General features: G+C 33.9%; 1 protein-coding gene across 2 annotated transcripts in view; it reads left to right on the top strand.

Moving 5' to 3' along the window:
• The window catches only part of KLHL1 (kelch like family member 1), a 351208-nt gene that overhangs the window by 323083 nt on the left and 15147 nt on the right, over nucleotides 1-12978 (top strand). For both annotated transcript variants that reach the window (XM_058547700.1, XM_058547699.1), the window contains one exon: nucleotides 6174-6386. In XM_058547700.1, coding sequence (XP_058403683.1) covers nucleotides 6174-6386 — 213 coding nt within the window. The remainder of the gene's footprint in view (nucleotides 1-6173; nucleotides 6387-12978) is intronic.

Genomic DNA, 12978 nt, shown 5'->3' with positions numbered 1-12978 from the left:
CTTAGTTTTTCTCTTCAGACTTTCCCCTGATCTTTGGATACATTTGAAAACTCTCTAGAGTCAGAGCCTAACACAACTCTACTTTTCTACGTGCATTAAGTTTCATGTGGCAAGAATAGTGCTAACAGGATTGAGTGTATTACACTTGAGAATAATAGTGTCAGGAAGTGTATATTTTAATAAAAATGTATTAAGATTTTATTTTACCTAAATAAAACCTAAATAACATCATTTGTAGTATTTTCCATCATCATAGCCTACTTTATGCTGTACCTTTTCCACTAACCCATTTTTAATTCATTCATTTAAAGTTAATTTTTCCTTCTTTTGTGTTCCCAAGACAGACAATTAATACTTTTCTCTGCCATTTGTCAAAAGTTTATTTCAGTGAAACTTAAACAGGTGCTTTTTCTTTGACAAGTTCCATAGAATCACCCCTTTTCAAAAATTGGAAACCAGTCCTTCATTGATTTTTTAAAAAATTTTACAAACATATACTGGCCATGGTGATACATCAAAGAAAATAAATCAAATCTGTCCTCAGAGAGCTTACATCATATTAAAGGCAAATAGTAAACAACAGAACAAAAGAAGGAAATGCAGAGTTATAATAGGTGTAGAGTGGGCGTTGGCAAGGAACTTTGGAGGGATTGAGATTGAAATGACCGTATCTACCAGGTTTTGGGTTGGTGAATTCTATCAAGTTTGGGATGTGGTTAATTGATCTAAGTTAATTTGCATACTTACAATTGTCAAATTCCTTTGGGAAATATGGGCACATTCTAATAAATAAAGATAAGTGGGTTCTACCAGGCTTCAACCCACAACCTTGCTTACCAGCCATATATTATAATGTCAGCAAGTCTCAGACTGAGTTTGCCACATGTGTCAACATTTCTTAGTAAGCAGGATACAACCTGTTGTTGTAAGCTTAATGAAATCCTGCTTACTGTACTGTAAGGCACTCCAACAAGCACTTCTCATGAAAAGGTTCACTCAAAGGCACATGCAGGAGTATTCTGCTAGCAGGATCAACAAGCCTTCTCATGGGACCAGATTAAAGAGTTCTCCATCAACTGGGCAACAAAGGATCAAGCACAGTTCTGAATCTAGGGAGTTGCTCCAAAGGTGTTAAGCGGGGATTGTGGAATTCTTATACTTTTATTATGCAAGGGAAGGGATGCCTAAACATTCTTTCTGGGTAACCATATATAGTGAATGAAAATTATATATAATATCACAAGCTAATCACAAAAACCTTCAAATATTTAGATAATGGTTTGAAAAACTTTTTGTAGCCATCCTTGAATTATGCACTATTGATAAAGTATGACAAATATTAAATAACTCCATCTAGGATACAGATTATAAATAATGTTAAATTTCTTGGAAAAAGACAAAGTGGGATCAGGAAAGACTTTCTAGTGGAGATACACCTAAATTGATTAATGAGTAATGAATGAGATGAATGCAACTTACAAGATGGATTCTTAAAAGGAAAGGATGTCTCCTTCTTCTGCTTTTCCTTCACGCTACTGTTTGAACTGTGGTTGTGATCGCTAGGACTCCACCTTGGGACATCAGGACAAGGGGGTTTATAGACAGTTCTCCATGGGGTTTTAGCATTACTGCACTTTTTGCAAACAAGAAATATCAGCAACTTTTTTCACACTGTCCTTTCAAGGATATTTGAAAATCAAACAGCTTTGGAAGATAGAGATAGTGTCTTTCTTTGGGGCAGAGAACAGATTTGTTCTTTGACCAGAATGATAAAGATAACATCTCCCTTCACAGCTAAGATTGGGCAGGTTTGCTGGCAGCTCCCTTTAAAGGATTAGCAGTTCCTAAACTCAAGGTTCTTCAGGTATGAGAAAAGCCCACTATGTGTGCAACATTCACCTGAGTCTCTCTCTGTCACCATTAAGGGGTTTGGGGGAACAAGGAGAACCAATGTGAACATGAAGCTCAGGCTGGCTATTGTGCTGTGAATAATAAAGTCGTTTCTCTCTGATCCAGGAGTCTTATGTCTTCTGCCAGTGTCTATGAAACTGTGGTAGGCTAATTTGTTAGCTTCCAAGTAGGGTAACATTTCAGACTCCTCACAGTTCTTGAGGAAGGTTCATACTCTATAGATGATACATTAAAAGTTGGAAGCATCCTGGGTCTCAACACCTGCAAAACCACTTTACACACACTTGAACCCAAACCCTAACTAATACAGAATTTGTTTCCTCCAACGGCTGTATTATATGTACTAGAATGTAAAATATGTGGTGATAACATGGATGGGCATCTGGCAACTAGGTCTCAAACATGGAGACCTCGTTGCTAAATATTAGGTAAAATTCATCTGTATGCTGAATAAACACATAAGTTAGGGAAAGTAGTAAGGACGTCTCAGATGCTTGCCATTCTCAGCACAATTCTACAAAAGTTTACTTAAGACAGGGATATTTCTGATCTGCCAGTTTTTGGCTTGCAAGGGATATACTGGTCAATGTTCATAGCAAACTGAACTATGAACTTGATGATTCCTAAGAATGTTATTTTTCTATCCTTTTCTCACTGCCTTGGAATGAAATCCCAACTCCGTAGCACGGAAACCTACCCCCTTCATTCTCAGTCTAATCTTTTCATCTTACCAGTTGCGTCTCTTCTTTCCCCTCCTTCATGACCACCCCTTCCATCAATATGACATACCTGCCACTCTTTATTTATCACTCGCCATGACCTTTCATGCCCCTTGTCTTTACACATAATGCTTTCTCTATGTGTAATGCTTTCCCCCATTTCATCTTACAAATTTCCACTCATCTTTCACCTCTAAGTTAAAATGTCACATTTCCTTTCTTGCTATGAAACTGTCAGCTGTCACTTCCTATGTTGTCAGTGCATTTACTTCTAGCGTCAGATTCTTCTCTGCTCTTCAGATTCTCAACATCTAGTTTGTCATTGTAGTGAAACAAAGCAGGGAATCAGTCTATGATTAAATAGATTGTGAGGGCAGATCTGAAAAGATAACCTTTGATATTGTCCATGAAGTTTTGTGCATACATTGTAGCTTTTATTCTAACTGCTTAAAGTATATCTTTTGTATTCCTTGGTTATTTTTATAACTTTAACAATAATTATAGCAATAGTTGTTATTTATTTTTGCATTCTAGTTCTCAATTATTTAGCAAATTTTTGTTTCAGAATAAGTGGATTATTGAAAACGGTTGATAGCATTTATTTGTTAGACATATAATTTTCAAAATATTTTCAAGTATTGAAATACATCTACTAGTTTTAATAACGGATCCACAAAAGGATATTATTATCTCTTCTACACAAATTGCAATTTTCTCATTTCCTTTTCAAAGCAATTCAGTGCATTTACTCTTTTCAACTAATTTTGCACTAGTATTAATCAATAATTTATACGATATTATGAAAATTACAATAATTTCATTGTTATCTGTAGACTGTATAATACAATGAAGGACATTAAACGGGATATATACTAAATGAAACAAATCACTGATAGCCTAGCTTCGGCTTTAGTAAATAATTTATAAAATAAAAGCTGCTATGTATCAAACATTCGCTTTACAAAAGGAACTATCAAATATTATGTCTTTTTTATTGCGGCATTACATAAATTTCTTTCTTGTATAAACTCTTGAGTTATTGGATTTTATTAGGGGTGAGTTCACACAGAAAAAAGAGACTGAATAGTGATTTATACTGTGCGTAATTATATTAAAGAAGTCACTGATGTTGTAACTTGTGAACTCTTTGCAGGAACATTTTTATTTCCAAATAGAAAGCTATGGTAATGGGCTCAATATTTGACTTCCATAGTGTAAGCAATATGTCTAATTATCCTTACTTTTTATAGACATTTAGCTATGTATTTGTATATCTTAGCATTCTTTAATCATTTCAAAAAAAGAAAATGTGTGATTTATTATTGCATAGAAATATTTTAGTATCAGCAATGCGGAGTTCAGATAAATCAATAGTAATAATTTATCACTGTAATCTGTATAAATAAATAGAGCAGCTGGAAATCAACCATTCCTTTAAAACATTAGGAAAAAAGAGGAGGATACTTTTATATATAAACTATGTACAAGGACTATACTAGGTGCCCTGCATGAAGATACTTACCCAATAAGTAAAATCCTTGCAAAAAAATATTTAGTTAAATTTTGATAACAATATCTCATTATATAATGCCTACTTTTGTTAGATCTTCAATTTAATGAAACAAATAAATGAAGTCCAAATTTTAAGAAGTGTTTAAGATGATAAAAAACTTCTGAGGGAATAATTATTTCACTTATGGGTGCTTCTGCAAGCTAAATTGTCCAATACTTGTCTTTCAAATTGCTTCTATTGGCTAATTTCAATATATTGCAAGATTGAGAGCTGGCAGGCAACTTGTGAGTGATCAAGCAAAGAGGTATTACATTCATAAAGGAAATACTTGTGCAATCAGGAACATTCTACCATGGCAGGCATTAAGAGAAACATAAACAGCTTTAAAAAACAGGTCTCCAGGATTTGAAATCAGTTTAAACATCATATTTTAGAGTCATTAAAGGATATTAGAGCATGAATTTTTAAATCTAAGACCTGAATATTTTATATACTAAGTAATAATGTCTTCCTATGCATTTACTTAGAAACTAAAAAGTGTAGAGTTAAGTCTATTTACCGATACATTCAACATAATGTTCACTGGTAAAGCAAAAATATCACATCTAATCTTACTAAAATATATGCAAGTCATACCACTCCTCTACTCAAAATCCTCTTATGGCTTTGTGTTTCACTCAGAGTAAATGTCTGCAAACACTTGTGTGAGGTCCACCCTGCATCCCCACTTCTCCCCTCCTCTGCCCCACGGCCCACCATCTCTGCTCCAACCGCGCTGGCTCCCTTGCTGCTCCTGGAACTTTGCATTTACTGTTCAGTTGGCCTCGAATCTTCTCCCCCTAGATATTCCTGAACTCACCTCCAACCACTACCATCTTCAGGTTGTTGTGCAAGCATCGTCTTCCGAGTGAGACCTTTCCTGATCATATATTAAAGTTGTAACCACAACCCGGACTCCCACCAGTTGCACTCCTGACTCCACTGCCCTGCTCTGTCTATGTTTACAGCCCTCAGCACCTTCTAAAGCAGTACATAATATGTATGTTTATTGCATATATTATGTCTACACCCTCTTCCAGTAGAATTGGGTGCAGGGATGTTTTTTCCTGTTTTGTTCATGGATATATTCACAAAACTTTGGATAGTGTGTGACACAAATGAGGCATCCAAAAATATATGTTAAATAAATGAGTAAATAAATAAATGCAACTCTGTACCTTACTGTGATGAAACTTCATGACTATAATCAAACAGGCAAGAACTATTTTTATTAGGAATAGACAATGTATTTCTAATCAGTTAAATACCGTTTATGCCGTAGTACTTATTGTCCTGGGTTCCTATCACACTTCTTACTACTGAAATAGCAAAATGAGTGTATCAAGTAATTTTCAGCAATATTCTGTCAACTAACATCATTGTACCCTATTTTCCTATAAAGTCTGTCTATCTGTGTGACACATTAGCTATAGTATAGGCACTGATTAAGAAAGCTAGTATTATGATAATATTTGTTTAGATTGTTCCATTTATTCAGTGTTCTAAACTGTGAGGTCAGAACACTAGGAGTAGGCATGATTTATATACTGGCAAATCAACTGCTGATCAACAAGTAAGACAATCTGTTTTCTTCTGATTATGGTCATTTTCAAGAAAATTTGAGGTAAATATATCTTATTCTATATTTTAAATAGCCATTCCTCAATATTTATTAAAATAATATATTAACATGATTTCATTATTTATGCAAGAAGCAGTTTAAATCTGTCTAACATTTTAAAAATAATAGAGCTTGTAAAAGTATAGTTGTTTTAATTTCATCTGGTATACTACATATTAGAATGATGGGAATTCCAGGCATATGTAATTATTTATAGAGTACCATTAATAAAAATTTCCATGTGAAGTAATATATTTTTAACACATCTGAGGCTCATACTGTGAAAGAAAATTTATTTTTAAAGGACTTTTTCTACATTTTGTCATACGGACTGTAATATTAAATCATATTTTTCCAATTGTGTTTTTAGATTGTATTCAGTTGGAGGTCGTGATGGAAGTTCCTGTTTGAGTTCAATGGAATACTACGATCCTCATACAAATAAGTGGAACATGTGTGCTCCAATGTGTAAGAGGAGAGGGGGTGTTGGAGTGGCCACCTGCGATGGTTTTCTTTATGCAGTAGGAGGTCATGATGCTCCTGCTTCGAATCACTGTTCCCGGCTACTAGATTATGTAGAAAGGTAAGACCCCAAGGACATGGAATGCAAATTACATTGGTACCTAATTCAAGTGATTATAAAAACTGTATAATTTAGGAAAGGTAAATTCAACTCCTGGAGCTGCATTTTTAGTCTCTCTCTCTCTCTCTCTCTCACACACACACACACACACACACACTTTCTCTAGTTTTATTTTTTCCTTCCTCCCTCTTTTCCCCCTTCCTTCCATCCTGCCTTCCTTCTTTCCTTTCTTTCTTCAACTAACATTTATTTAAAGCCATACAATTTTTTTTCACAAGGTCCTAGAATAATCTTTAAATTTCTCCTTAATATATTTTAAAAGGTCCATTAAAATACAGTTTTAATAATTTATTAAATTTATGAATGTTTGTTGGTTCTTTTGTAAAACTGGGTATTTTTTTTATTGTTCTGTTCATCCTGTCTTATTTGTTCTACTATTCCCTTCAAATTCTCAAAGGTGAATTATGGACTTCTTCTTTATATGCCATAGCTTTCTTTTCTTTTCTTTTCTTTTCTTTTCTTTTCTTTTCTTTTCTTTTTGTGAGGAAGATCAGCCCTGAGCTAACATCCGTGCTAATCCTCCTCTTTTTGCTGAGGAAGACTGGCTCTGAGCTAACATGCCATAGCTTTCTTAATGTAAGATAGACTTATTAGAACTATATTGTCTATAATCCTGATGTATGGAAGAAATATAGGGCCTCTTTTAACTCTTCCTAAAAATGGCAGGTGCACAGAGGCTGGAGTGAAAGGGCGCCTTGGTTCCAGGCGTGGTCCAACAACCCAGATCCTTCCTGGCATGGTTATAGCTGAGTTCTCTTTAATGGCTATGCATCACTTAGAACTATTATATTGTGTGTAGCAACAATTAGAGAAACTTATGATGCTATTTCCTATTACACGAGGGTACATGCTGATATGTGAGTAAGTGAGAATAGGGAATATCGAGGTTAATTGTTTTATCAACCGGAATAAGATAAGTAATTCTACTGTAATGAATAACTTCAAAATTCTCAGTGACTTAATACCATAATGCTTTTTTCTTACTCATGCTACATGTCTATGACAGCTCTATGATATTATTACCCTGGTACCCAGAATGACATATAAGCTACAATATGAGCACTGCTGGTCTTCATGTCAGAAAGGGAAAGCCAGAGAGTAGTACATTGTTTACTTGTTCTTAAAGATTCTGCCTTCAAGTATTATAATTCTCCTTTGTTCGTACTTTGATGACAAACCAGTCATACGGCCACAGAAAACTTCATGAGGGTAGGAGGACAGTATCCTAACTTTTACCTGGGAGAAAAACAAGAAATGTTTGTTGGATCTCACTGATGACTATAACAATTTTCCTCAATGTTAAGAAACCACATCCTTGATACTCATGCTTGCAAGAGGTACAGTCAATGGAGAAAGGTGCTCTCTCTTAAGATATTTTTTTAAGGATATGTGATTATTTTTACTGAGGATAAAGCCGTTGACAAGAGATAGCTTTTAGTGAACAGGCTCTGTTCAAACCTAAGCTACTTCTTGGATAAAATACAGAAACATGTTTAACTATATTGCTACTCTATGAAAAGGACTGTGGATTTATGGTTCTATCCACATAGAGAAGAGCATTAAGCCCACCAGATTTTCGTTCCAACACTCTCTTGTCCAGTGAAGTTTGGAATCAGGTGTTACAGTGAGGACAGTGGTCAGAGTTCAAATAAATAGATGTATACTTGTATATACAAAAAGATGCAATCATTTATTTCAAAAATACTGCTAATAGACTGACAGCTCATTCACATTTTCCTCTGCTAAATTCTTGAGAAGGGTGACAGAGAAGATGAACATGATGAGGCTCCAACTTTTACAGTGAATATCTTATACAAATGTTACTAATGAAATGATATTTCACACACATATTCTCTTCTAATTTTACTGTATAATGTATTGAAATGTTTGTGAAGAGAGGCATAAATAATTCAGTCTAGGAATACATTTATGATGCAAAATTAGATTTAAATAAGCATAGCTATTTTAAGTTCTAGGAATGCAGTGGGTATGAGCAGCTTAAGTAATGCAGAAGCACACAGCTTTATCATGATTCTTATCCCAGTTCATACTCTGTGTCAGATTAATAGCACTTTTGCACTTTCTATAACATATATTTTATATTGATGATTTCAATGTAAATTATCAGTAAATCAAGATACATAATAGTGCCTCTGTAGAATTTCTTTGCACATATAATGTAAAGAATTTTTTTAGTATATAGTCATAGGCAAACAAATCATTAGAAATAGCAAGAAGTAATGTACAATGCTATGTTTTATGGGTAGATAGAACAAATTTTATTACATGACAACGATTTCTTATGGAAATGTAAAGGTATGTAATGATGGTGTTAAAGAACGGTTAGATAACACATCAAAAATTGCAGAGTCAGGCTGTCTTAAACACAAAGAACACTGACACCTCAAATCAGAGCAGGTAAGAAGGCAGGGACTTAGCAAGACCAGGAAATTTAGAACAGTTGATGGAACAGGGGAAAACTAATTTTGTAGCCAAGCCTCACTCTAGTGAGAGCATGTTAGGACACAAAATAAGTGTCCAAAAAATGCAATAAGTTCTATCTGAATTTATGCCAAGAAGGTACAATCCACTAGAGAAAGCACATTGATCCATCTATTATTCAATAAATATTGTTTTGCGTGTATTTTTCACTGTGCCATAAAAAGCTTAAAATATGTCAGGAGAAAGAGATAAAGAAATAAATAATTAAAACTTTAAGATCACAAACAAAACTGGAAACCAGACAATAGATCAGAAAATATACTTAAAGGCATCAGTACCATTGGCTGGCTAATAACAGTCAGGACCACCTTTGCCTTCAAATCTGTATCCCAGAAATAAGGCCTGGTAGTAAAGGGTTTTCAAGATAATAGGAACCTTCTTAACCTACCCTTATAATTTTCACTATTGCTTTTTCCAATGTGTTCTCCTTTCAGTAGCCAGAGTCATCTTTTCATAATGCAAATTTGACTTGAAAGCACAATGGAGCTTTCCTTTGTATCAATGATCAATATTATAATGAAAAAATTATTTGTTTTACATTGTTTTTTCCACTAAACCAGGTTCCATGTACTGGTGATGAGCACAATAAGCTTGTTCACCCCTATATCGCTCCACATGGCACAATTATTGGCACAGAGTAAGCACTCAACAAGCATTTAAAGAATCAGATAGATGCTAGGAAAAACAGGCCTCAAATTTCCCATAAGGAAAAGCATCCTGAGGTATACTGTAAATAGATAGCTATATAGATTGATAGATAGATAATAGATAAATAGATGGATAGATAGAAAGTGATTTATGGATGGATGGATGGAGGAAAGAATGGAAAGATGGATGGATGTTTGGACAGACTGATGGAAAGATGTAGATAGCTATATTTTTGTTTGTTATTTCTCAATTTGCATGTGAATGTCCACTTCCATCATTGCAGGCTGAATATCAATGATTTACATATATTTTAGGCATTTATTCAATAGGAAGTTTTTGATAGGGCCTAAAATATTAACCAACTTTTCATATATGAATTGAAAATTATATATTTATACCTTCTCATCCAAACGCTATTAAAATAAGTATCAAAATTTTTCACATTACTTAAAATAAATATGAAACTATTGCTCAAAATCTGTCAAAACTTACTCCTGTCATATTAGAAAAAGTCATCTAAAATAACAATATTTATTTCTGTCAAGATATGGCTCAATATTTTTATCATCTTTAGATGTTTTATAAAAATTGAAATAATGAAAGTTAAGCTTTGCTGTCAGACATACGGGAATAATTACATTATTAATTTAATTAAACAATTCTTTTAAAAATTACCATAAACATTACTATATAAGGTAAGAATAGAATTTTGGATTCTTTCATTTCTTTCAATTTCTCATTTCATCTTTTTGGTTTAGACATAATCCAAGAATTGTAGTATTTCCAAACAATGAAGAGAGGTAAAGAAGAGACTTTTTACTTTAAATCATGGATGCTTATCCTAGGCCTTATGTAGCATAGTAATATATTAACTCATATTATGATATATGTGAGATGCTAAATTTTCTACAAGACAGTAATTACATGAATTGTTTAAATTTAAAATGTTAAGTAGGAGCTTTCGCACTTTTTAATAAGATATATTTTTCTTTTTCTTCTTAAGATCTTTTTGCTGGAGCTAGCCAAATGAGTGTAGCATGAAAAGACTAGCAAGTTTCTTTTGTTGATATTGTTTTTCTATTATTGTGCATGCATAATCTTTGCTATTTCTTTGATAAAAAATTATGTTCAGATTTCTGGTAGACATATATACAAAAGATGGAGATTCTATGACAGCCTATGTATGTAGGGGCCCTGCTTTAAAAGTGGATGCAACAATTATTAACTAACACCACAGCTAAACTAATTTAGATGTGTGATTAGATATTTGTTTCAATGGCTTGTGAGGAAGTGATATCTTTGTAGTCGTCAGCTGGAGACAAGGAGTAACAGAATAGTTTGTTGTCCTTGGATGTTCTTCCTGGAATGCTGACATCATGGTAATTTATCTGCATGCTTTGAGGGAAAGAGAAGAGCAATTTTCTGTGGAAAGGTAGATGTGCATGAATAGATGAAAAATGTCATGTCCTGTATAGATGGAAGGATATCAGCCCTGGCATCAAACTGCAAAATTCATTTGAGATAGGCTATTTAAAAATACATAATTTGGGCTCACAGGGCTAATAACAGTTTTCTGTCATGTTAGTAGAGAAAGTGATCATATAAATAATCTATTGCTCCTTAGTTTTGAACTGTTAAAAGATATTTATTTTTAAAAGTGAGTTTTAACTAGCATTCAGATCTCCTGGGTATGCTCCATGTTCTGTTGATAACAATAGTCTAGATAATTTTTAAAGCTCTACTGAGAAAACTACATCTGAGAGAAGTTGAAGAGCTACTTAGCTTGTCCTTCTTCCTCTGGTTGTCAACAACTCATTTCTCCTTTCCTCAACCTTGAAGAATGGATGTAATAAAATAAGACCTACGTCAAAACAGAATTTTTCATACACTTTCATAGAGAAGTTGAAATAAAATTAACTTTTTAAAACATTTTTGCATAAAAAATAAGCAAGGGATATTGAAAAGGAGAACAGATATGTACTTACCCCATCTTCCTTTCTCAATCTTTCTGTGCCCACTATACATTTAAGAGAAATATTAAGGAAGATTGAAAGAAGATCAAATACTTTTTAAAAGACTGTATCTTGAAAATAAGATGAACTACATAATCAGCATGAGAGTCTGAAACACACAAAGAATGCTGAGAAGGCGACTTTTTCCTAACACTGTGCTGACTTCTTCCCCTCTGTCATGGGGTTGAAATTGACAGTGAGCTCAAGACCATTTCACCCCAAATGTGACCAAAGTAACAGGACTACTGCAACTAAAGCAAAACAGGGAACACGCCCTTACAGAATGAATGTGTGAAAGATCTGTGCTGAGGAATATATTCTGATCAGAGAATAATTTATATATTGAGATTGAATTTAAACTAAGAAATCCTGTTTGGATGGTTGCAGCCTGATCTTGAAACTGTTTTAAAGTTTTTATTTTCTTAATTTAGAAGTAGTATTTTTTGTACATGACATGCAAAGTCAAGAGAAGAATTATAAAAGAAAGGAATTTCTCCAGTAACTGTGCCGTTCAAATTTATTTATGCAAACTGATGTCTACAATTGATTCATTTTCTGTGTTTTAAGACACACTTCCTAGCAAAGTTTAAATTCTAGCAGAGTTTCAGTCTGTTTCTTTTTCTCTTTCTCCTAATGTACCTTTAAGCTCTGTGTGTCAAGAGTATAGCATATAAGGAATGCTTAAAAATATTGGCTAAATAAATAAATAAATCTGATGGATTCAACCTTGTGATCTAAAATTCTACCAGAACTTCGGGCATTTTTTCTGACACTGGTTCAGACTGACAAGACTACCAACAAGACTAAACAATTTTGTTTAATTACTTTTATAAACTTTAGGTACAGATGTTATTAACCATATGTATATCATATTTTTACAAATATTTTCCAATATTTGCTTTAAATGCACATATTTTACATTTAAGATAAATATATATTTCTTCATGAAATTGTTTACTATTGTTTTGATTATATATTTCTGACAAACAAATGATCCCAAAATCTTAGTGGCTAAAACAACCATTTTATTATCTTTCGTGATTCTGTCTGTTGACTGGGTTCAATTGGGCTATTCTTCTACTCCACATGGTATTGGCTGATGCTGCGGTCATCTAGGGTTCAACAAGACTGGAATATTCAAGATGGTTCTCTGGCAGAGCAGGCAGTTAGAGTTGGCTGTCATCTGCGAGCTCAGCTGAAGCTTCTACTAGAGCGCCACGGTTGTCCTCTAACTGGACTTTCCCTGTGGCTTGGACTTCCCGCCAGATAGGGGCTGGGTTTCCAAGAGAAGGGAGTTCAAGAGCAGGCGGCTCAAAGAGGACAGCGTCCAATACAAGCCTCTGCTTGCATCATACTTGCTAAGGTTGCAT

The sequence above is a fragment of the Diceros bicornis genome, chromosome 9, assembly GCF_020826845.1.
Source record: "Diceros bicornis minor isolate mBicDic1 chromosome 9, mDicBic1.mat.cur, whole genome shotgun sequence".
Taxonomy (NCBI): domain Eukaryota; kingdom Metazoa; phylum Chordata; class Mammalia; order Perissodactyla; family Rhinocerotidae; genus Diceros; species Diceros bicornis.
Note: the sequence above shows the minus strand (reverse complement) of the source record. Positions and strands in the feature narration are given on the sequence as shown.